Below are 22,149 nucleotides of genomic sequence, written 5' to 3' on the forward strand. Positions count from 1 at the left end.
CTTCTAACCATTACTTATGTAGAGAGTGCATTTTGTTAATGGTTACTGTAAAACAAACAAGCAGACAGCTGTCACATGACTCACATCTCGTCAGACAAGGACATGTTGTAAGATGGGAAAAATATTGAATTTAAGGAGTGTAGGGTATAGTTCTGAGACATAGTAGAATTTTTTTGTCTTTTTTTAGTTAATGAATGCTAATACTTGGAAGTTATGAATGTCTACAGTAGATGTATTTGATTTCTATATACATCTGACGGATGTGCAAAAACCGCGGATACCGTGAGAAAGTTATCCGCGGATGTGGTATCCGTGGGAATTTGTCAACCGCGGTACGACACCGCGGATAGCCTTATCCGCTGCAGTCCCTAGCCTGTGCCACTCCACTACAAGGGAAATTCGGATCACGTGGATCACGGACAGGACGGGCCGGGGCTGCTTGAATGTTGATCGACGCGTTTTTGACGCGTCTTTGATGCCTTGCTGTCTTTGTCTCCGTTCGTGAGCGTGGTCCTTCATCAATCTACGCGACATTAAAGGTATTTCCGATATTAATTCTCTAAATCACGCATGACCTATGTCTCGTACTTCCAGGCCTTGCTCCCCTTTCTAAGGAAAAGAGTTTTACGGACTTTCGGCTATCGGAACGCGTTCTGGTGTTCACGTCAAAGACCGAGCGCGCTGCGATCTTCATACAGGAAGAAAATTAATGAATTCAGTATGGTTTTTGGCGGAAAGAAGAAGCCATTATCAAGTTGTTCTCGTGATTCCGTTGGACCACCTGAAGACCGAGTGAAGCGCGTCCGGCTGACGCGGTCCACCTCGCGATTTTTGCCCACCACGTCCACATCATCATCGCAAACTTCCCATTCTCATTCCCAGTCACAGGCGTCGATCTCATCTTCATCAACGACTAACAACTGCGTACAAACAACTCCTCGGCCATCTAAACTCCCCGGGCTACTCGACCTTTCTGATATCTCTGCGCATGAAGACATCCAATACAGGTTCGGCCAGATTGCACGCTCGCTCATGCACGAGCATTTACTCGTCGTATCGACACAAAGCCTCCGAGCCGAGTACGAGCTTCTGGAGGTGGAATTCTACCTCCGAAAGGAAGGGCACGAGGACCCATTCGCACACGGTACACCAGAGCAGAGAGAGGCTGGAAAATGGTAAGAACGTTACTTTACTTCTAGACTGCGTTTTTTGATTGGAAGAAAGAAGAAGATGAGTGACTAATAATGTAATCTTATTTATAGGTACTTTCATCGCGCTCCACGGAAGTCGATAGATCCGACTAAGTCGGCCACGTCCCTCACCGGCTATCGAGGAGGGACGCGAAAGGGCGTTGACCTGACTTTTGGTGGACCTGTTTCAAGCCAGTCATCCAAATACTTTGGTCATGAAAGGCAATCGAGTGGCTCAGATACGCGCGGAGGTGTCCTATTCCGATCTATGCGTCGCATTTCTGACGGCGCGGTAATCTCGGGCCCATCGCTGCTCGTAGATGAGTTGCTTCGCGTTTGTGGATGCAAGAACATCGCAGACTTAGTCGAAGACGCTCTTGAGAATGATAAGTTTGCGTTATCTTCGAATGCACCGGCATCCTCCAAAAGAGCTTCTATCTCCATCTATCCGCGGTCGAGCCTCCAGGGTAGAAAACCCATTGTCTATTCCTCACCTCGTATCGGGCTAGATCTATCACATCCAGGAACCACTCCAAAACCTAACGATCCACGCGTCGTCTTTGTTCAAAAGCCATATCGTTTTTTCATGAATCCCATTCTCCTGACGGCAAATGGGCGCTCTCAAACTTTCCTTGGGATTTATAACCTACTTTCGGAAGCGGAGATCCTTGGCGAGAAGGGCGTCCTGGACGAGGTCGCTAGACTCACCGGAATTAAGCGCGACTCTGTCAAGAAGTATACGGCAGACTTGCAGCTGGGGAAAGAAAGCGGAAAGGTTGCAAACTTTATTGGCTCGGCGGGGAAGGGTGCCTCGTCCTCCCCTTCATCTTATTTGAAGATGATGGGTACTTTGGCGACGCTGTGTGCTTCGTGAACAGAGTTTCAGGAAAGCACGTGCTTTTCTCCACAAGCTTCTTTGATTCTTATTGTGTATATTACTTTTCATATCGCAAACATTTTGGACACCCGCACCTTCGTCTTCAATCCGTCTAGACCGTTTTTGAGCTTTTGTCACTGCAATGCATCTAGTGTGTATAGTTAGTATGTCTTATCTGTTAATCAGTATCAACTGCGGGTAAATATGCACTGTACAATATTATTAACTAGCTTGTGTACCTGCGGCAAGAGTGATTCTCCGTATAATTCAGTCTAGTTAGTAGCAGTACGGTGAATCCGAGTGATGATTTATTTGGTAATGGTTACATAATCAAAGTGTATCCAGTGTGTCTTGAAGGCGCGTTTCCGTCCTGCTACTACTTGCCACTCTACCACGACGTCCTCCTCCACGCCCGCAGTCAACCTAGCCGACTCGCAGGCGTGCGCATCTCTCGTAACTGCTTCCGATCTTGATCTAATATCTTGTTCATCTGTTTAACTTGACGTAGCCTCGTGCTGGGGACATCTCAACGCGCATTAAAGGGTCCCCGTAGAGCCTTCCGTCTCTTCTCAAAGCTATTCCCTCAATGTCTACTTCAGTCTTCTCAAATACCCTATCTCAGGACGTGGAGGATGAAGAGCCTCTGTCGATGTCTGACCTAGTCCGCGCCGGGGAAACAAGCAGGCTAAGACGGCGTGGCGCCATTAGCGGACACCGCGCTCGACAATCGACCTCCGCTGTATATGTCGGATCTTCCGTTGACACCTCGTTGAATGCAACGCAATACCAGCAACCGAACCGACAGTTTCCCCAAGCGCCGGCCGTGCCACCGCCATGGGTGGATGGTAGCTCGGCGAGCCAGTCGTGGGTGGGGGACATCGTTGATCCGACGAAGGCGGACGACGATGCGGACGGTGTGCCTAGTTCTGGATATGCTCTATATTGCGGAGTTGAGACGTGGGAGTTTGGTGATGAGGAACCATATGAGCCTAGCCCGCTCCCTTTACCGTTCGACGAGCCGAGCTCGCCAGCGCTCTCACCCCGACGAATACGCAAATCCACGGGATGCGGCGCATTAATTCATACGAGTGGGACACCAAAGTCGAAACATGGGACATGGAGTGCAACTGGAAGAGCGTCTGCTAGCGTTGTTCCGCTCGACAAGGCATACTTTGAGCGTGGGGGACAGTCGAAATTGTTCTCGTGCGGTTGTCGTTGGCACGGTGTAGGATGCTCAAATTGGTGAGTGATGTCATTTTTCGTTACTTTAACTCATGTTCTTAATCTGCGTCTATCACAGCGGTAATCCATTAGGGAACGTATATATGCCATGCCAAGTTGCAACGACGACATCAACCCTTTCTCGAGACCCGTCACAAGCCTCCCGCAGATCAACTGCGCCACCCAACACCAGCGCTCATTTTCACTACACATTTTTCGGCGACGCTGTGAGCTCGTATCCAGAATACGAGTTCACAAAGTTCTCGACAGGTTCTATGCATCACAATCGCGTGCCGCTCGCGTCAACGATAGACAGCGTGGCACAGGGCTGGGATGGCATGTCAGAATACCCATATAACTACGCTGAACAGGAACCGGACCAAGATCAAGAACAGGAGGAAGCTGGTTCGGAATATGATCGTGCAGAATACGATCGTGACGGAATGCCGATTACGAACGAACCCGGGTCGCCGGACAAGCCGAGCTCCGAGACGATGTTGTGGCCCGCGCGGTAAAGGCGTGTATTACTTGTAAATTACTTGCAAGTTGCAGACGTTTCTGCGTTCCTGCTTTTCTTCATTCCTGTTCTCGATTTCGTTCCCAAATGGGTACTACTTACTCTTGATCCCACTTGACGAAATCTTCCCCCTTACTTATTTGACCGCAACCTATACTTCGTTCCCCCTCCTCGCCAGTGCGTTGGTACCGGTAACTTGCTGGTCCCGCGTGATTGACGGAGATGTTCAGAAGCCAGTTCGATAACTCGCTTCGGTTCTACACCCTTGCTTTTTATACCTCTTGATCCTTCTTCTGATCATCTCAACAGAAGACAGCTCCCGTATCCATACCGTCTGCTACCGTCCACACTACTCACTCAGTATGTTCGCTATGAAAGTCTTATCATGCGAACTCTCACTCGTATGATAATTCATTGACTTCTCTTCCCTTCTCTTCCCTACTTTCATCTTTCGTCTTTCATCTTTCATCTTTCATATTTCTTTCATCTCTCATCTCTTCTACTTTTCATTAATGCCGATGATGTTTCTTAATGCAAACGTACTTACTGTTATTTACTTCGCGTAGTAGATAGTTTTTCACTTGATCGTGTAATATTGCAACCCAGGACTCGTAGTATTTAGTAAGTAGTAGTACACGAGTACATAATAGGACTTTCACAATAACCACATACTGGGACAGTTCGTGCCATAAGTTATACGCAATAAGGATATTGAGGATATTGACAACGAAGCCAAATGAGAAGATACGAAATCTACATGTACACGCATATATACACATGACTTGGGTGTTGTAGTGAGTCATACTATGTATATGCAAGAAATTTGTATGTTCATAAAATAAAGGTAAGGAGGAGAGTAACGATAATCTCGTCCAGCGCACGATCGCTTTCTACTCCCCCAGTGATCTCAATCACAGCCGTTTTTGAAGAGAGCACGCCCTTAATTGGGAGGAACGGTGCATAATACTTAGCGAGTCGGGTTTTGCTGGAGTTGTATAGCTGTAGGTTATTTCGGAGTAATAGAAGGATGTATAAGATGGAGAATGTTCATAACGGGAGAAGGGAAGATGGAGGAACGGACCTTTGGTGTAGGTGTAGAGAGCTGCCACCTCAGGAGGTCACCCGTTAGTGATGAGAAGAAACATCGCGTACTGGCGAACAAGACAAGTCAACATGCGAACTTTCAAGTACTCAAGCGTAACGAAATGTATAGTGTGTACACACACCTAGAGAACGGCTTCTCGCGTCGTAGGAACTTGCTCGCAGACCCTTCCCTCCCATTAAACTTTAATCTTACGGGCGTTAGTGAGAACGGCCTCCGCTCAATCGTCGCCACAGCTATCGTATCCGAATGCAACTCGGACTCCGAACCAGCGTCCACACCCGAGTTCGCGTCGGCGACTTCGTCAATCGTATCTAGCGGTGTGCTCATACTACTCGTCCTTCGTCTCGTCGATACGCATCTTCGGATCCGATACCGCGGCCCTGCATGGGTTGAGCTAGAATTCGAATGTGACGTGGAAGAAGCGGCGGGAGGATCGGCGCGGATACGCAGTATGCTAGTTATCTCTGCGTCGAGGCGCCCATATCCCATTGAGCGCTTACTCGTTGAAACACGATACAGTGGTGCACCGTCCGAGGTGAGGTATTCCGCATCGAAGGGATCGTTCCGAGAAAGCGTCAGCGTAATTGCGCCGCGCTCCGCCGCATCGAAGAAGCTGTTCATTCGAGGGAGAAGATTCTCCATCCTTGGCTGTATCCAGCCTTCGAAGCAAGATAAAGGCGGATGAAGATAGAGCGGCGACGCACCCGACTCGGGTGGCCAAGATACTTGAACTCCCAGCGTGCAACGTCACCTGGTACTCATTGCTCACCAGGCTCTAGTTCCTCCGGACCAATTAAATCAGCATTAGGTAGCGGAGAGGCGGCTGATCTTGATTGTTAGTCCACGTAAGCTAATTCCCCCGCCCCGTTGCCCGACTTTCCGTGGTTGCTACCACAAACCCCAATGAACACAGGGAATCTCGGCGCTATTGATTAGATAGGAAACACCCCTGGCGATCATAAACTCAGCCAGTCATCCAAGGTTCCCTGCTGCTCTTCTTGATCTCCGTCCCTCACCTTTGTGCGTCATCCTCGGACATATTCTCCTTTCGTATCTGTCGATTATGCGCGTGTTTTCGCGACCAACGCAATCAGTAATGATACTGAGGGCTCTGGATAATGTGGAGTGGCGAGATACCAGCCATATACAGACTCCGAACAATTTCCCGTGATTTAGTAATCTCGAAGTGGAAGTGCTCCTTGGAGAATGTCAGTACTTATGCAGAACACCTCGTATGAGGACTCGCCTCAATTCTCTCGGTAAACCGTCATCCTCCTTGAAGGCCCTGCTCCTAATTGTTGCTGCTTAATCCCGGGACATTTGCGTCCGTCTCTTGAGAGGGATCTCCGGGCTTCCTCCTTCTCATGACGTCTTCAAGGCCTAGACGCATAGAATCTGAACACTCGTACTATGCTCTGCAATGTCCCTCAGACACACGAACAGCTGGTGCCTTCACTTCTAACCGCCACACGCACTGTTCCTCGGAAACGGATCAGCATTAGAGCTGCATCGGTCGCCGACAGCGATGCGATAGCAAATGTCTGTCTCTTGTCTGCCTATCAAGGCCGTTCCGCGAAGACCATCTCTCGACATCCGGAGTTACCCCCACAAGTGCACGCTCTCCCCTATCTCCATCTTCCTTCCGGATTCGCATACGTGCTCGTCGAGACGATTGACCTAGCAAGTCCGAACTTCAGACCGGGGCTTCGGAAGGACAAGGTGTCGGTATTCCACAGAGGGGATGGGATGGTCGAACTACGACGCGTAATAGGGTACGTAGTTGGCACGGGCGAGACAACGCAGTTCAACCGTGAAGTCGAAGCATTGTGGCTGCCGGTGTTGAGAGAGAAGTATCCCAAAGACCTTATCGGCACGGCGCTCGACCGCCACTTCGTTGGTCTCATTCACAAAGGCCCGAAGTTAACTTCTACTGGCCCATTGCATATCCAAGTCGATATCCTCAATAAATATAGGGGACAAGGATACGATCGTCTCCTCGTTGACGTTGCGATGAACCACCTACGTACTCTCAAACGCCGCGATCGGTTGACAGACCACTGAAGAGAGACTGGTCAGGCACTTCATTATGATCTTTGATTACTCCATTTGCTTTCTGGATGACCTAGATACCACATCATCATTATATCCATCACGGGACTATTATCGCATAATTTTGGACATCTGTAGCTTTACTCACTTGTTAACGGACATGTTTAGTATTTATGCTTAATGTTAAATACTGATCCATAGGAAGGTCGCCTTGCTGTCAGCGCAAAAAAAAAGTCTTCATTTACGCGCAATTTAGCGTTTACGAGCAGTCTTTATGATGTTTTACAATAATGGTGGACTGGTATTGGCAAGTTTTCACGAACGAAGATTTATGTCGCCGTTTACGGAGGAGCAAGAAGTTGAAGAACTGAGAAAGAAACTGACGTCAGTGATGACGTGAGCACTCACCATAAATATCAGGTAGCTTAGTCATATAATACACTAATTATAGACAAACTCGTGTTCTCGAGTTGCAACGTCTGCAAACTACAGTATGCTGTTGATACCGAAGCTTAAGATTCGCATATTGGGTAACCTTCGTCATGAGTGATCCATGACGAAAGTTCTAGCAAGCACTATCCAAGCCGATATCAATGCGGGAAGTTGGGAACCACTGAACTTAGTGTGCAGCACCGATAACGACGTCACCAGTTTACGACAGCTGCAAGACGCGCCTCTCGTGTTTCGCAGGTCAAAAAGCTTTCCAGCGAACATGAGGCTCCATACCCTATCTCAATCCACACTCTCATCCCTCCTCTGAATACCTTTGGTGATTTTGTGTCGTTTTTGTTTCTCTGCTTCATTATTCTGACTCTAACGATAGTATACAGTACTTTGGTTTGGTTCGGCTCGGTTCATAATCTTTAATCTAGCAATCTTGTGTGTATTCCGGTGCTAGTCGCACGTCTTTGAAATCGTTCTGCACTGTACAGCAAAAGGAGAGGATAATACTTGCACAACAGTACGTTTTGACAATATGAATTGCCACGTCATGCGAGATAATAATACTAGCAGGTCGTGTGCCTTAGAAATATAGGTTATATACCAGTCCCCCCTACTTAATACCCAGTGGTGTCGCTGCAGCGAAAATTCCGGACCTTTCTGACTTGTTTCACCTGTGACGTCAGGTTCTTCTCGACGGCATGAAATCAAGGTCCATGCCGGATGCCGAAGCCTCTCCGCTTCTAGGCCATCCAACTCGACGTGCTCCCCAGACTAAGAGTGCCCTCGTGAGGCGTACAGCCCGGAGGAAGGAATCACAGCTGCTGTTCCTCGCAGGGCTCATAATCTTCATATTTGTGGTCACCCTCTTGTTCACTGCGTTGTCGGAGTTGGAATACAAAGTTAAACCTGTCACTCCGAAAATCCAACTCCCGAAAGGTATCAGAGAATCTTGGGCACAGTATACTCCGTATTTTTCAACGTCGGATTATACGGACCCGCCGTCGCAATGCGGAATCACACAAGTTAATATCGTAAGTGGTTTACTGCTGGAACTAATAATCTCGGCTCAGTTCATTGCACTAGATACAAAGACACGGTGCTCGCTTTCCTGCAACAGACGAAAACGAAGGGAAGGACATACGAGAAGCACTATCGAAATTTGGACTGGTCACGACCTACCTCGACCCAAGATTAAAATTTCTGCAGAATTATAAATACGATTTGGGAGAGGATGGCCTGGTGGCATTCGGAGCGGCACAGTGAGTAAAGACTGGTAGGAAACTTAATAGCCGAACGTAGGTCTTACGAGTTAGCTAGGTCCTTCGACTCTGGTCAATATGATTTTACAAGATACAAAGACCTTGTCAATAAAACCAACCTTCCATTTATTCGAGCATCAGGATCAGAGCGAGTAATCGATTCAGCTAACAATTGGACATCAGGTATGCTGCATGCCTTGACGCCTTCACTGTGCATCTGTCTTAGATTCACTTCACTTCTTAGGTTTCGTTCATGCTAGCCATAGAAAAGTGAAGCCTTTACTAGATTTAATTATTGAGGAGTTGGTAAGCAAAACAATAATACTACAAAAATGCTCTGGCTCATTGTTAGGTACCAGCCAAATTCGAATAACACTCTAAACAACGACCAGTGCCCTAATGCTGGAAATAGCGACAAACAGACACAGGTCTGGCAGAATATTTACGCAGAGGGAATTGCAGCTCGTTTAAACGCATCGGCACCTGGCGCGAGCCTCACGGCGAAGGACGTAACAAGTCTATTCAAACTCTGTGCTTTGGAGACCGTCGCCAAGTCTAAACCGAGTGACTTCTGCGGGATGTTTGATCTGAAAGAGTTTGAAGACTTTGAGTATTACGGAGATTTGAATAAATATTATAAGAATGGGTAAGTTATTAACACTTCGCACATTACTTCGTGATTGACTGCCTTGGAAGGTATGGGCAAGACCTTGGACCTGTGCAAGGAGTTGGTTACGTGAACGAGCTCATCGCACGTCTTACCAACTCTCCCGTACACGACAACACGCAAACAAATCGAACACTCGACTCGAATCCCACAACCTTCCCACTTGATCGTCCAATGTACATCGACTTCTCACACGAAAATGTGATGACATCAATATACAGCGCTCTGGGATTGTTCCGTCAGGAGGGTGGGGACTTGGATCCGAGAAATCCAGATAGAGAACGGACGTGGATCGCTTCGAGACTTGTACCATTCTCGGCGCGGCTCGTTACTGAGCGTCTGGAATGCTCTGGAATGACTGTTGTGAGAATGTTTGTGAATGATAGACTCCAGCCACTTGAGTTTTGTGATGGCGATGAGGAAGGGGATGGACTGTGCTTGTTGGATAAGTTTATTGAGAGTCAGAGATACGCAAGGAGTGATGGTGCGGGAGACTTTGAGCGGTGCTTTACATAGCATCTCGATTGTTATGCAAAATGACTGCTTTGTGTTTGCTTTGTCACCTATAGTCTGGCACTTATATTGCATAAAACCGTGTCATAGTTTCTGATCGTGCTATTCTAGATCTTGATTGCATATATGTATTCTTGTCGAAAGGCGAAGACACGTAGGATCCTATTCGTACGGATACAATTAGCGTTCGTAACTCATTTAGAGCCAAACAACTCTCAAACTAGCATGGATACAAACCGGACATAAGTTCCGAAGCGAAGCAAAAACGATTCGGCAACGGCCGAGTGAACCAAGGTACGAAATAACGAAGACGAAAGCAGACAAGAGCAAACAGTGAAGCAAAGCGACACATAACAGTGAAAACATATAAATCATATGCAAAGGGCGCAGTGCTGTGGGAAGACAAGTGCTACGAGTCCTTTCGGCCTACGAAAGCAACAATAGGGATAAGTTCCTATGAAACGAGAACTAAGGAAATACAAAAAGAACCTACCAAGAATCTCTAGCCATCGTCTACTATTAGCATCTTCGCTCGAGCTGGGCACAGGTGTTGATCCTTTCCCCCTTCTCGTTGAGCTGCCCTTTCGAGGGTGAGAATCACCTTTGAGCTGATCGACCTCAGCATCAGCATCGTCATCGTCCTCGGACTCGACTTCATCACCTTCTGCATCCACGTCGGCGTCCACAGAGGGTGTTGCCGAGTTTCTACGCTGGCCAGCCGTAACGCGTGCAAGAGGAGGGCTAACAGACGTCGAGCTCGCCGCGCGTCCATTAGGATGTCGCGTTGTAGCAGCATTGTCTATTCGTGAGGAGCTACCACTGGTTTGAGGCGAGGCAGATGGACCTGCAGGTGTCACGTCATTTCCGCCAGGTGTTACAGGTCGTAATCTGAAGGAATCCGACGGGCCGTGACTCGAAACGTATGCAACAGAAGTCGTGTGCTCTTCGCTTGCAGCACGCTGCACAGTTATCGTTAGTGCTGGTATCGAAGAAGATGTCCGTAAGTCCGGTGTAGTGGACGACGCTCGTGGTACACGTTTGTCTCTCTGCTTTGCAGAAGCTACGAGATCTCCTTCCAAAGTCGACTCACCAACTAGTATTATCGAACTTTTTTCTGTACTGGCGGACTCTGCAGACTGCTTGCGCTTGCGAGGTCCATGACGCTTACCCGAAGTAGCTTCGGAAAGTCTACCTCCTGTGCTCAACGCAACCTCAGCTTCTAGAGTCACGCCTCCGCTGCGTGCAAGTTGCGAAGAAGGAACGACACCAGCTGCTTGATCAGCAAGGACGTCCAAAGCTGACGTTCGTCTGTCTGGAGTAGCTGCCATGTCGGGTATGGTAGTCTGTTTCTCAGCCGGTTGGTCAGTAATCGATCTAGATTGTTGAGCGACCCGTCGACGTTTCTTCGGTGACGGGCTGCCATCGTCATCTACATGACTCCCACCACTTGATTCAGGAGAGAATACAGAGCGAGCTGCAGAAAGTAAACTGTCCATAGGCGTTGGAGGGTTTCTCGATGCAGAAGATTGTGCGGTCGATTTTGACCGAGGCGTCTTTTGAGCTCTCTCCAACGATTCCTCGTTGGATGAATCTTTTATCTGATTTGAAGGCTTATCATCCTTAGTTGTATCTTGCGAAGACGGACCCGGACCAGGGGCGGTTTGTGTAGAGGGTGGCGCGGGCGTACGAGAAGGGCCAGCAACTGGTGGGCTATTAGAAGGTTGTGCCGGCGTAGTTTTGGCACTCTGACTTGGACTTGCATTCTGGATCGCGATAGGCTGACCGAATCTGTATGGACCAGGATGGTAGTACGGCCACGCTGGACCAGGTATGTATCCGCGCGGAGGAGCGGGATAGAACGTGGGTGCAGGCATTGATGTCCCTGGCCTGCCTACGGGTCCAGATACGAAATATTGTTGAGGATACGTCACACCTGGAGATCCAAAGTGAGAAAAAGGTGAATTCTGAGGTGTTTTTGAGCTCCCAGGCTGTTGCCCTTGTTGATGCCCAGGTCGTTGAATTCCTGGCTGTGGGACGTGTTGTGCAGCAGACCAGACGGCGGATGCTACCATCGGTTTAACTTCGTTCGCACGGCCTTGAATGTGTAGCGTTAAGTCGTGGTTGGGCGAAGTAGATGGCCGTTGCGGTTCGGGCGGTCGGTACATAGTCTGGCTAACCATTGTTGCTCGTTCTTTTCCAAGCTTGCGCGCTGCAAGTAGCAAATGTTCAGAGCGCGCGTCGGCAATCGTAGGGGCATGTTTGAAATAAGCCGCTGCCTTCTTCTTACGTGGCTTAGAACCAGGAGTCTTCTCCTCCCGCACTCTGTAGTAGCTTCTGTTCTCCTCAAGCCCGAGGCTTTCCTTCTTGCGGAGCTTACCAGTTTGTACAGTAATACCTTTAGATTGTGCTATTGCGCTAGGCTGCATGAGAAGCAGTGGACGAAGTTGCGCTAGTTCCACTTCGAGAGACGATACTCTACTTTGGGCATCAGCAAGCTATGTATTACATGAGACTCTGTGCATGCATAGATCCAGAACAACGGAATACCTTTTGTCGGAGGGAGGCATTCTCAGACTCAATTATCGTAGGCTTCTTGGAATTTTCCTAACATTACAACTCCAGCTTAGCTTACTCTGCTTATTGGAATACTGAGAGACTGACCTGCTCCTTGTACAAATTATGAGAAGCAATATTCGCTTGAGCGATAAGCGCCTCGCATACTCTCCGCATACCGTGTCTTTCCGCCTCCCAGCTCTCGCACTCATCATTCATACGCTTCAGCAAGGTTTCTTGCTGTAAAGATAATCGTCGGATAGTATTCGCTTGTTCATGAACCTGAGCTCTGGAAGGCACGCCGGCAGAGAGACAGAGAACCATGTCTACAAGCTCATCTTGAAATTCATCTTTTCCGCCCTTTCCATTCTCTGCTGTTTTTTCATTACGGATTGAGAGCGCACGGGCGCGCATAGCAAGGACCTCATGTTCATCAGGCGGACCAGGCGAGTTGCTGCGAGAGAGCGAATGTCGGTCCAGTACATGTGCATCACCGATCTCGATAGGTTGCCGTGCATCGAGCTGAGGATCTAGTGGCATGATTATATCGTCTAATATGAGGTGGGAGGCATCAGAGGCCATGGTGGACAGCCGCTCGCTGGCGACGGGGACGACGGGACCAAGAGATCGTCGCTTTCTGTTGTGAAAATAAACAACGCCAAACCACGCGTTGTCGTCACGTGATCAATTACAAGAAATTTCAAATAAAACAAAACAAAGCAAAATGTCTACATGATGATGAATCTCTATGTAACAAGAGCCTCCTAGCAGCCAGACATCCAGCAGGTACGACAAGGTCTCAGACCATGCTTCCGCTCATGCACTAGAATCACGTCTAGCACAGAATTGGCTTTTCCATGCCTATGCAACATCCATAGCTCGGTAGACTGCTAAATCACATTGGCGCATAGCCCCCGCCACGGTCACCACGGTCACCTGAGCCACTCTCATCAAGGTCCCGTCTCCGCCTTTCATTTCCATACGGGAGCGTCAACTTTTGCTCATCATCCTTCTTCTTCTTCTCTGGTTGCTTCTTTGCAATTTCGTCATGCTTATCGCGTCTTTTTTCTCGCCGTTTTTGAGATCCAGGTGCCGTCGATGACGGCGAATCCAAGGGTGTTGTCATTTGTAATTCGAGTTCCTCTGAACCACCCTTAGAATATTGCTTGAACGAAAAGTCGCTATTGCGTCGCGAAGAGTCATGCTGGTGACCGTGCGAAGATGTTCGCTGTATTTCCATGTCATGCTGCTCTTGGTTCCCATCTTTGCGCTCCGGCCCTTCTCCCACCCTAAAAGGTCTGCGGTACCTTCTCTCCTCACTTTTCCTCTTTATCCTCCCAGCTTGCATCCGTAAACCTGGCAAGTCTATATCGCTAGGTTTGAAATCCGTAAGCCACTACACGGAAACAGTGTCAGTACATAGAATGCATTGGGTCATCTCTCTAAGGCCAGACAGACCGAATGGTTAAGAGCATTAACTATCGACGTCCTTAACAGCTTTTTTCTGTGGAGCAAACCACTACTATCTGCACCACTTTCACCCTTGTCGTGTACGCAGTGCAGAAAATCTTTTGCTATAAAAGATATTCGTTCCGTAACATCTCAATTGTATGAATACACAATTATTCATACCTTTAGGAGAAACACCTCTCCAGTATTCGTGTTCTGATAGAAACTGGACTTGTTTGTCTACCACATTTACTAGGTATGTCTTGTCGATGTTTATAGCCTCGCCGTTTTCGTGATAATAAGTTTTAGGCTTCTTCGTGGCGGAGTCGGTGGTGCTACTCTTCCCTTCGTCTTTCGGTTTCTTCACATGATCAACATATGGGTAATGACCCGTCAGAAGTACATGCACTATTACACTTAAATCCAGGGTGGTACCATCAGTCCAGTTCGCAATCCGAAAGATCGCGGAATCTAGCTTACCCAACCCCCCAGACATCCATCTTACCATCAACTTCGATGCCCGCGATATCTCTTGCCTTTTTCTTCTTTTTACCCTGGATCCAGGCCCTGACGATCTTAGGATCACTGTATCTGTTACAAGGTGGTGTAGGTAAGTCTTTGGGACTATCCTTATATTGAGCACTGCAATTTGACCTTTAGCGTTTAGCCACACGAATTCTAAACGGAATGACACAGACTATTTGAAGTCCACTAGGACGAGTCGGAGCCTTACTTCCGACCCATCATCCTCTTTTCGATACCTGAACGCTTCTGGCCTGGGTTCGTGATAGTGTTAATAGAAATACTTGTAAATCTCACGGCGGCAGCTCACGTAACGTGTCTCTGGATAATACCTAGTTCATGCACAAATTTCAAAGCATGAAGCATGTCCCTAGCCATTCGAGTGGTCAAAATGATGACTCTCAAATGGTCAGCATAATCGAAAACTTACTTCGCGGCGGCAATTACGTCTTTCTCGTATAATGTACTTCGTTTCATTAATTCGTCGAGTACTGGTTTCCGGTCAAGGTGTTCAGTTACGATGTAGAAATGTCGATCTGACTCGAAGGATTCATGAAACTTAATCTGAAACGAGACAAACGTAAGGGAATGTAATCAGGTCGTATAATGCTGGTGTTCTGCTTACAATGTATGACTTGTTTGAGTCTTTAGAAGAATTACACATCTTGAGTATATCAACCTCATTTTGTATGTTTGCATCATGCTTATCCACAGGTCTGCGAAGTCTTCTGGAGAGAACGTGCTTGGGTTTCCCATCAGTCCCACTTGTAGTATTGTCTCCTTTATTATCGTCAATTTCTCCCGGTGTCTGATGTTTGTCTTGTTCTTTATCCGATTGCGTATTCGTGTCGGTTGGGACCTTCATTATTTGCCTGAGTTCTACCACCTCTGATGTGCCTTTACGTCTGACAAGCTAGAGGTCCATTAATTAAGTGTCAGCATCATGTCCACGTATGGCGAACTGGAATATCATACATAAACAGTGCCGAAATCCTCCTTTCTCAGCTCTACAGCACTACCTATGTCGTATTTAGGCTTCCAAATTAATGATCCTAAGCGCCTTAGGATGCCAAATTTATCTCCTTGCATAATGTTCTTTCTGTCTCTATCATTGTTGTCAGCCATGCTTGCGAATAATCCTAAATGTGTCCAGTCGTTGTGGGACTGCTGGCTGGCTGCCTGTAGATTGTTACGTGTAATATGTATCGCTGTGAGAGTTACTCCTTAGTTCTCTTCGGCCACTTTGATATGTACGTAAAGAGGCAATATGCCACAGAATCGAGGCATTACATACTGATTGGAGCGATAACAGCTTTGCTCGACCGATATTACATTGCGGGCTTGATCGCCAGAATGATGTACGCCACGAGCAGTGAATTGAATGCTATTGGACTAAGGATAAATCGGCTTGCAGGAACTTGACGAATGGGTATAATATGCTATCATCCCATGTTTTCGACAACTCATTTGGTATATGATGCAAAATAGTAGAGATGATAAGAGGTTGGTCTCTTATGCCATGGACTTAGAAAGAAAGTCTAAATTGTTTACGTAATGACTCGGCTTATGGAAGTGCCATTGCCATTGCCGTAGTGCACAGCAACACGCATACTGCTCGGGCACATACCACCATCACTTGCGCTGCGGGCAACATAGCAAGCAGGCAATTTAGCGTTGGTATAGACACAAGCGCATATTTAGAATAATGCCAGGACCAACTGTGTACGTCGTCGTGGTGGCAGTTGTTGGCGCTGTCGCCGTTGGTTTCGCATTGAAGGAGGTATGTGCACACCACTTCGGATGGCGTGTCGTTTGAGCCCGTATCGTCTCACTTACGCTGTAATTTATGTAGCTTGTATTTGATCCGTACGTTACGCCTCAATTTACGCAGTGGCGTGAGGAGCGCAGGGCTCGCAATGAAGAACGGCGACGTCGCCGACAACCTGCACCTCCACATTTCACACACGAGGCAAGTCCAGTACGCAGCAGGGCATCGACACATGAGATGCAAGACATGGGCCTGTCCGGGAGCAGAGGAGATAGCATAAATGTACCCTTAAGTAGTGGACTTCGACTCAGACGCAGCAACGCCGGTGTGTCAAATGTCGAAGGTTCGACGGTACAAGCGCCCGGGCCCATGGATGCTGTGCGCTTATTTGTTTCCTTGGAATTTTACATTTACGCTGACATTGATGCATGCAGCCCTCTGGAGACAATATTCCTTATACACCACTCGCGCCTGAGCGAAACCCTTGGACAGACCCACAGTCGTCACGCTCGTCGACGCTCTCACCATCACCTTCGCGTTCGCCGTTTGAGCTGGGCTCGGAATCGGCAACGCTTCCATCAACTTCCCCGAGGATCGATGACCTTTCTTTGGGTTCATCCCGAGCATCATCCCCGCGCATAATTTCGCCACCGCGTATTCAATTGCCTACTCCTTCCGAGTCTGTTTCGGAGGATAATGCAGTACCTCGCCCAGGATCACCAGAGACGCATCCCGACTTACTCGAGTGGTCTGCTGTCGAGTCTGTCTCATCACACAGCGGGCATAGTGCACCTGCAAGCGAACTTCAGCAATCCCAGACACTTTTGCTGGACCCACATTCGGATGTACATGCTTCAGCAATGTCGAGGACGGTTACCGATACATCCGCGTCATTCATGACCGCGCAATCTCCTTCTACAGAATTCCGCTCTTTCCCACCTAGCGCACTAACTTCACCGTTCTCCGAAACCTTCGCGCTCTCGGGAGAAGAGGATATGTACTCTCTTCCGTCGCACGTTTCGTCCTCCGAATCTTTACCTGTATTTGCCGCTCCTGAGGATGATGGCCGAGACGGGCTAACATTCGTGGTCGGAAACACCGCCGAACATCGCGGAGACTCTCATTTTGATGATTCCTTGAGCGATGATGGTTCGGCTGGAAGCGGGTCCAGTGGCGGCTTCAGCGATGAAAGTTGGTCTGAATTCGGCGAGCCGTCCCATGATGGCGCCACGTCTCCGCGCCACTGATGAGTGAATCAATTGATACTAGTCAGTGTCGATTCGATGCGTTGCAAAATACGACCAGTTTAACGATTTAAGGTAGTATCGCATTTACCCCACATCCACATTGCTCTGTGGCATTAACGTTCACCGTACGCACTATACTCTGTCCACTACTGGTTTGGGCGTCGTTCTTCCCGCTTGTTAATTTCTTTCATACTTTTTCTGATGACTACCATCCACCTTGACACTGTTCCTGCTCTTCAGTTCTTATTCTTTTGCTGGCATACATGGTCTCACCAGAGTTTAGTTCTTGTTTCTGTTCATGTTGTATCTTACTACGTGTACCACTGAGCAATCAGCATCTGCAACATCATTAACCGAGAGGTGCACCCCACTCCCTTCGTGTCTGAGACCAATTTACCTGCCTTTGCTCAGCACTCATAGTTACCAATGGAGCATATCAGTACGAGTGGAGTTTTCTTCGTGCAACTTTGCTGCTCCTACTTTCCCATATGAAGGGTACAACGGCATGTAAAACAGTATAACTGTTCATGAAATGTTCTAGAAATAAGAATGAGAAAATGAAGTGAGAGACAAGTTTTATTACAAACACGGTGAACGGTGACAGTATCCAGTACATTGTTGATGAGTAACCGAAATGATCTGCGTGATCCGCGCCCCACATCCGGCATGTGATGATGTCACTCTCACAGCGCATGTATTCAACGGTCGCACTCACACTCGACCCCTTACCTAGTGACTGCCTCACCTGCATCGTCGTCTGCCAAAATGTACACCCGTATACTCTCATCTTCACACTTAACAAAGCCAACTCGTCTACTTCCATCTCTTCATCGAAGCCATCTTTACCCTTACCCTCAATCTCGTGCATTAGCAGCATTACACGCAACCGCAGTTGCATACCGCGCTGAAAAGCCAAAAGGCCAAGCACCACCTGCGTCGCGCGATCCGAAGGAAGATACACTACTCGATCAGAACCCACACTTGAAACATGCGGTGACGAGTCAAGGTGGTTTAGAAGGACGAGATGTAGGGAAGGGAAACGCTGATCCGGAGAGGCCGGCGTTGCCTTCGCATAAGGTTTCTGGGAAGAAGGTGAAGAAAGAGGAAGAGAAACTTGCGAAAGGGAAAGCGAAGGGGAAGGGAAAGAGGGGGTTGCATACGAGTGCTGTTTGGAGTGCGGATACGAAAGGCAAAGAGGGAGAGGCGAAACATACGGCGGACTCGTATTTCAAAGACGTGGATCAAAGTCCTCCTCCGTCGAATAAAACCTTTGTGGTCGATGGATCAGCAGATGCTGCGTCTTCGTCGAGTGGCGACGACGAGGGAGAGTTTCGGCCTGCAACGCATAGGCCACACGAACAATATGCAGACCCGAAGAAGGAATATGCTACTGTTAGCAAGGACGAACCGTATGAGGCTCCCGTGGAGATGAATGGGCAGGAGAAGGGGGAGCAGAAAGAGCAGAAGCTGAGATATGGTGCGACGAAGAGAGATGCGCTTAGGAATGCTCCAAAGGGTGAGGAGGGACCTCAGGACAAGCATGCTGGTGGGGTGAAGCCTGAGAGAAGTTCATAAGATGAAGAGAATGATGGCCCTCGAATTTTGTCATTCGCCTTCAAGTGTTTGCGTGTGTAAAATAGAACAGCTGGCGTCCGGAATCAAGTTGTGATAATACTTATTTTAAAAATGTCGCATCAACCGAAATGGACTGATATTATTCTCAAGTCAGTATTATGCTAACTTACAGATATAGATAGTATTATGCTTTGTTTAGCTACCTGGTACCTGACTATATGCTGACATTTACGTACCCACTCTGGAACAGCAGCTACAAACAATGTTTCAAAGTATGTATTGGAGTTAATATATATACAAATAGGTATTTGGTCTACCTTCCTTGAACCTTGCTACCCTCTCGCTGACGTCAAGCTTCTACTAGGAGTGAAACTTCTTCTGGTTGCGGGTGACAGAAAGGAAATGAGTTGCTGCTGTAGGCTAGCTACATGGCGAATCAGTGGAACAAGAGCAGTTTGATGCAATGAGAGAGACGTCGCAGATAGAGTCTGAACACAAACGACTTCTCATTAGTTTGTCTTTAATAGAGTAAAATCGTGTTTCACAGGCAGTTGTTTAGGTTTTTGCAGACGTTTGACTGTACTTGTTATCGAAGTTAAACTTTTGCCGGAATTTCTATTGCAGAATATCTTGCGGGTAAAGCTAGGTGATCCTCATGTGCTCCTAAGGACATAAGAAGCAGCACCATTTTTACCTGATTCTCTATTGCAGAATACCTTGCGGATAAAAACCGAGTGATCCTCACGCACTCCTGAAAAACATTGCCACTTTCCCGGAATCTCTATTGCAGAATAACTTGCGGATAAAACGTAGGGATCCTCACGCGCTCCTGAGAAACATACCGCATTAACGAAAGGCACATGATAAACTACTGTGCAGATGTCAACATGGAGGGTTACTCAAACGTGGCACTTGACGAGTCACAAGAGGAGGGCGTCAAACACGTTGCTATTGGTTTGTATATGCATCTAGTTCGGCATGAAGTGGGCTCACACCCCCTTGATTTCTAAAGCTCCACATGCTTCCATATGCAGTAAAGAAGGGCAACGAGGGTGGTCAAATAGGAGTTGGGAAGCAACGATGAATGAATATTAAGGGTCCGGTAAGTGCGGTAGTCAGTAAATAAAGCAAAATTCTGCCTGTTTTGACAGGTTTCCGCCGAGATGGAAGTCATCAAGAATTGACTAAAGCAGATGTATGGGTAGAATTATCCTGTGAGAGATACCGTTCAGGCAGCCCCACCTTTGAAGCATGTTCAGAATGATGACGACGGCGAATAAGAAGCGATGGCGCGGGAAAGCAGTGGCCTGATATAGATAAGAGATAACCTCCTTATGGAAAGTGGATCCTTGTTTAGTAGGCCGCCTACATCCGTCTCGTGCTTGATGCATCGGAATTCAAAAAGACAAGGCCATCCTTCTTTTTCCTTCCTCTCTCTCTCTCTCTCTTCCCTCTCCTCGTCGGCAGCAGACACGGACATGTCGACGGATACTCCTGACCTCTCTTTAATCCTTGATGACCTCTACATTGGAAAGTAAGTTGCATGTTCCTTTGTCCAAAGTGTACCGAACATATTGGCTGACGCGGTTCGCGTCTTTATCGCGCTAAAGCTTGGCAGCCGCAAAGTCCCTTCATGAATACCCAGAACTAGGCATCACGCACATTCTTTCCGTCTGTCCAGAATATCCAGAGGCCGAGGAGGCTCGCAAGGGCGCAACAATTTCAGCCATTGCATCCCGGCCGTCCGCTCAGCACCCAACACACCGTTGTATTTCAATTGAGGACTCGGAATTTGAGGATATCCTTACCCACCTCCCAGCTGCAGTCGCTTTCATTAGAGATGCCCTTGAACCACGCCAAACCATTCCTGGGGATGATGACGGTCAGCAGACTAGTGCCGAGAAGAGGAACATTAAACAGGTAGCCGAACTAAGGGCGCACAACTCGTGTACGCGTTCTGCGCAGAAGCACAAAGTCCTTGTCCACTGCGTCATGGGTATATCGCGTTCGACGACAGTAGTCTGCGCGTACTGTGAGTGTTCAATTACTGTGATGACTTGCGAGTACTGACTAGGGGCTGACTGCAAGTAATGGCGACGCGCCAGTTATCTTTCCCGGCCGCGTTAATGTTTATTCGGAAGCGTGAGTATATTAATAGCTTTCTTTGCTAAGAAGATAATCATTGACGGCTTGATGCAATCTTCAGGTCGACCACGCGTGCATCCAAATTACGGTTTTCGTCGACAGCTTCAAATATTTGGCGAATGCGGCTATTTCAAAAATTACCCTGCGCCTGTTCAAACTCATCCGGCTTTCACAGCCTGGCAGCGCAAGAAGAGGCGCGAAGTATGCAGATACCTATCTAGAATCGAGGACGCTATCGAGATTAAGCTAGACAATGAGGACGAACCACAACTAGCAATCGCAGAGTGCGTCCTCAGTCCTCTTCTCCTTGCTCTCCTCATATTTTCAGGATGCAACCTCTGACCCCTTCTAATTCCAAGTGATTTTCCTACGGACCCCTTAGAAGCCTCTTCGCTACTCAGTGAAGTAGGCGCTACCCATTTCTTGTCGATCTCTCCTGCATCATTGCCTTCCTTGTCATCTGCACCTTCTTCTACAACATCTAGTAGAAGACCATCTGGGCCAAGTCCCATCTTGAGCTCGGCTTGGAGCTCGGGATTATCACCTGATTCGACTGTTTCCAGCCCTCTGTCTTCACGCTCATCATCATTCTCAAGCCGGTTCTCACCACTAATCTCGGGACCTTCAACTGCTGCTACCTCTGTTCTCTCTCTCCCATCTGTACTTCCTCCCTCAAAGCTTAGAACGGAAGCATCTTCCTCGGAATCAGACTCTGAGGACGATACTTCCAGCGATCCTAGTTATCTGGAATTGGCAGGCGTGGAACATCACCATCTAGCTATCCCGGACTCAGACTCAAGTAGTCTGTTGTTCCATCTCGACGAGGCAGCGTCTTTTATCAACCGCTCTTTGAACGATGCAGATACCAGTAGTAGTTCTGAGTCTGACGTGGACTTGAACTTGAACATAGAAGATAAAAAGTTTATTCAACGCAAGCATGTTTTGATTCATTGTACGACGGAGAATCGCGCGTGTGCGGTTGTTTGTGCGTATTTGATGCGTTACAAGGGCTTGACGCCCCGGCAGGCGTATGATGTCCTTGAAAAAG

At 48.0% G+C, this 22,149-nt stretch overlaps 9 protein-coding genes across 9 annotated transcripts; 8 read left to right on the top strand and 1 right to left on the bottom strand.

Moving 5' to 3' along the window:
• Positions 1-1,251: 1,251 nt before the first annotated feature.
• Positions 1,252-2,064, top strand: FOMMEDRAFT_90161 (uncharacterized protein; the record flags this gene model as incomplete). Its single annotated transcript, XM_007268954.1, has 1 exon — positions 1,252-2,064. A coding segment is annotated over one exon (813 nt), but the record flags the coding sequence as incomplete, so codon positions are not given.
• Positions 2,065-2,653: 589 nt separating this feature from the next.
• Positions 2,654-4,458, top strand: FOMMEDRAFT_169792 (uncharacterized protein; the record flags this gene model as incomplete). The annotated part of the gene is made up of 2 exons (XM_007268955.1): positions 2,654-3,309; positions 3,368-4,458. 2 exons carry the CDS (start codon positions 2,654-2,656, stop codon positions 3,801-3,803), a joined length of 1,092 nt encoding a protein of 363 aa, XP_007269017.1. The 3' UTR covers positions 3,804-4,458.
• A 390-nt stretch (positions 4,459-4,848) lies between these two features.
• On the top strand, positions 4,849-5,595 carry FOMMEDRAFT_30351 (uncharacterized protein; the record flags this gene model as incomplete). The annotated part of the gene is made up of 1 exon (XM_007268956.1): positions 4,849-5,595. The coding sequence occupies one exon, from the start codon at positions 4,849-4,851 to the stop codon at positions 5,593-5,595; it is 747 nt and encodes a 248-aa protein (XP_007269018.1).
• Positions 5,596-6,401: 806 nt separating this feature from the next.
• On the top strand, positions 6,402-6,932 carry FOMMEDRAFT_69765 (uncharacterized protein; the record flags this gene model as incomplete). The annotated part of the gene is made up of 2 exons (XM_007268957.1): positions 6,402-6,594; positions 6,682-6,932. Coding segments are annotated over 2 exons (444 nt in total), but the record flags the coding sequence as incomplete, so codon positions are not given.
• Positions 6,933-8,116: 1,184 nt separating this feature from the next.
• On the top strand, positions 8,117-9,845 carry FOMMEDRAFT_88298 (phytase; the record flags this gene model as incomplete). The annotated part of the gene is made up of 6 exons (XM_007268958.1): positions 8,117-8,434; positions 8,487-8,662; positions 8,721-8,845; positions 8,907-8,968; positions 9,022-9,308; positions 9,359-9,845. The coding sequence occupies 6 exons, from the start codon at positions 8,117-8,119 to the stop codon at positions 9,843-9,845; spliced, it is 1,455 nt and encodes a 484-aa protein (XP_007269020.1).
• Positions 9,846-13,290: 3,445 nt separating this feature from the next.
• FOMMEDRAFT_158901 (kinase-like protein) lies at positions 13,291-15,491 on the bottom strand (the record flags this gene model as incomplete). The annotated part of the gene is made up of 9 exons (XM_007268959.1): positions 13,291-13,791; positions 13,854-13,969; positions 14,028-14,260; positions 14,325-14,486; positions 14,543-14,620; positions 14,677-14,736; positions 14,797-14,930; positions 14,992-15,279; positions 15,342-15,491. 9 exons carry the CDS (start codon positions 15,489-15,491, stop codon positions 13,291-13,293), a joined length of 1,722 nt encoding a protein of 573 aa, XP_007269021.1.
• A 491-nt stretch (positions 15,492-15,982) lies between these two features.
• Positions 15,983-17,752, top strand: FOMMEDRAFT_22093 (uncharacterized protein). Its single transcript, XM_007268960.1, has 3 exons — positions 15,983-16,146; positions 16,219-16,512; positions 16,569-17,752. Exons 1-3 carry the CDS (start codon positions 16,072-16,074, stop codon positions 17,379-17,381), a joined length of 1,182 nt encoding a protein of 393 aa, XP_007269022.1. The 5' UTR covers positions 15,983-16,071; the 3' UTR covers positions 17,382-17,752.
• Positions 17,753-18,099: 347 nt separating this feature from the next.
• On the top strand, positions 18,100-19,187 carry FOMMEDRAFT_22095 (uncharacterized protein). Its single transcript, XM_007268961.1, has one exon. The coding sequence runs from the start codon at positions 18,147-18,149 to the stop codon at positions 18,954-18,956; it is 810 nt and encodes a 269-aa protein (XP_007269023.1). The 5' UTR covers positions 18,100-18,146; the 3' UTR covers positions 18,957-19,187.
• A 1,377-nt stretch (positions 19,188-20,564) lies between these two features.
• FOMMEDRAFT_89576 (phosphatases II) lies at positions 20,565-21,443 on the top strand (the record flags this gene model as incomplete). The annotated part of the gene is made up of 4 exons (XM_007268962.1): positions 20,565-20,838; positions 20,932-20,988; positions 21,045-21,098; positions 21,163-21,443. Coding segments are annotated over 4 exons (666 nt in total), but the record flags the coding sequence as incomplete, so codon positions are not given.
• Between the last annotated feature and the right edge of the window lie 706 nt (positions 21,444-22,149).

Source organism: Fomitiporia mediterranea, assembly GCF_000271605.1.
Source record: "Fomitiporia mediterranea MF3/22 unplaced genomic scaffold FOMMEscaffold_8, whole genome shotgun sequence".
Taxonomy (NCBI): Eukaryota; Fungi; Basidiomycota; class Agaricomycetes; order Hymenochaetales; family Hymenochaetaceae; genus Fomitiporia; species Fomitiporia mediterranea.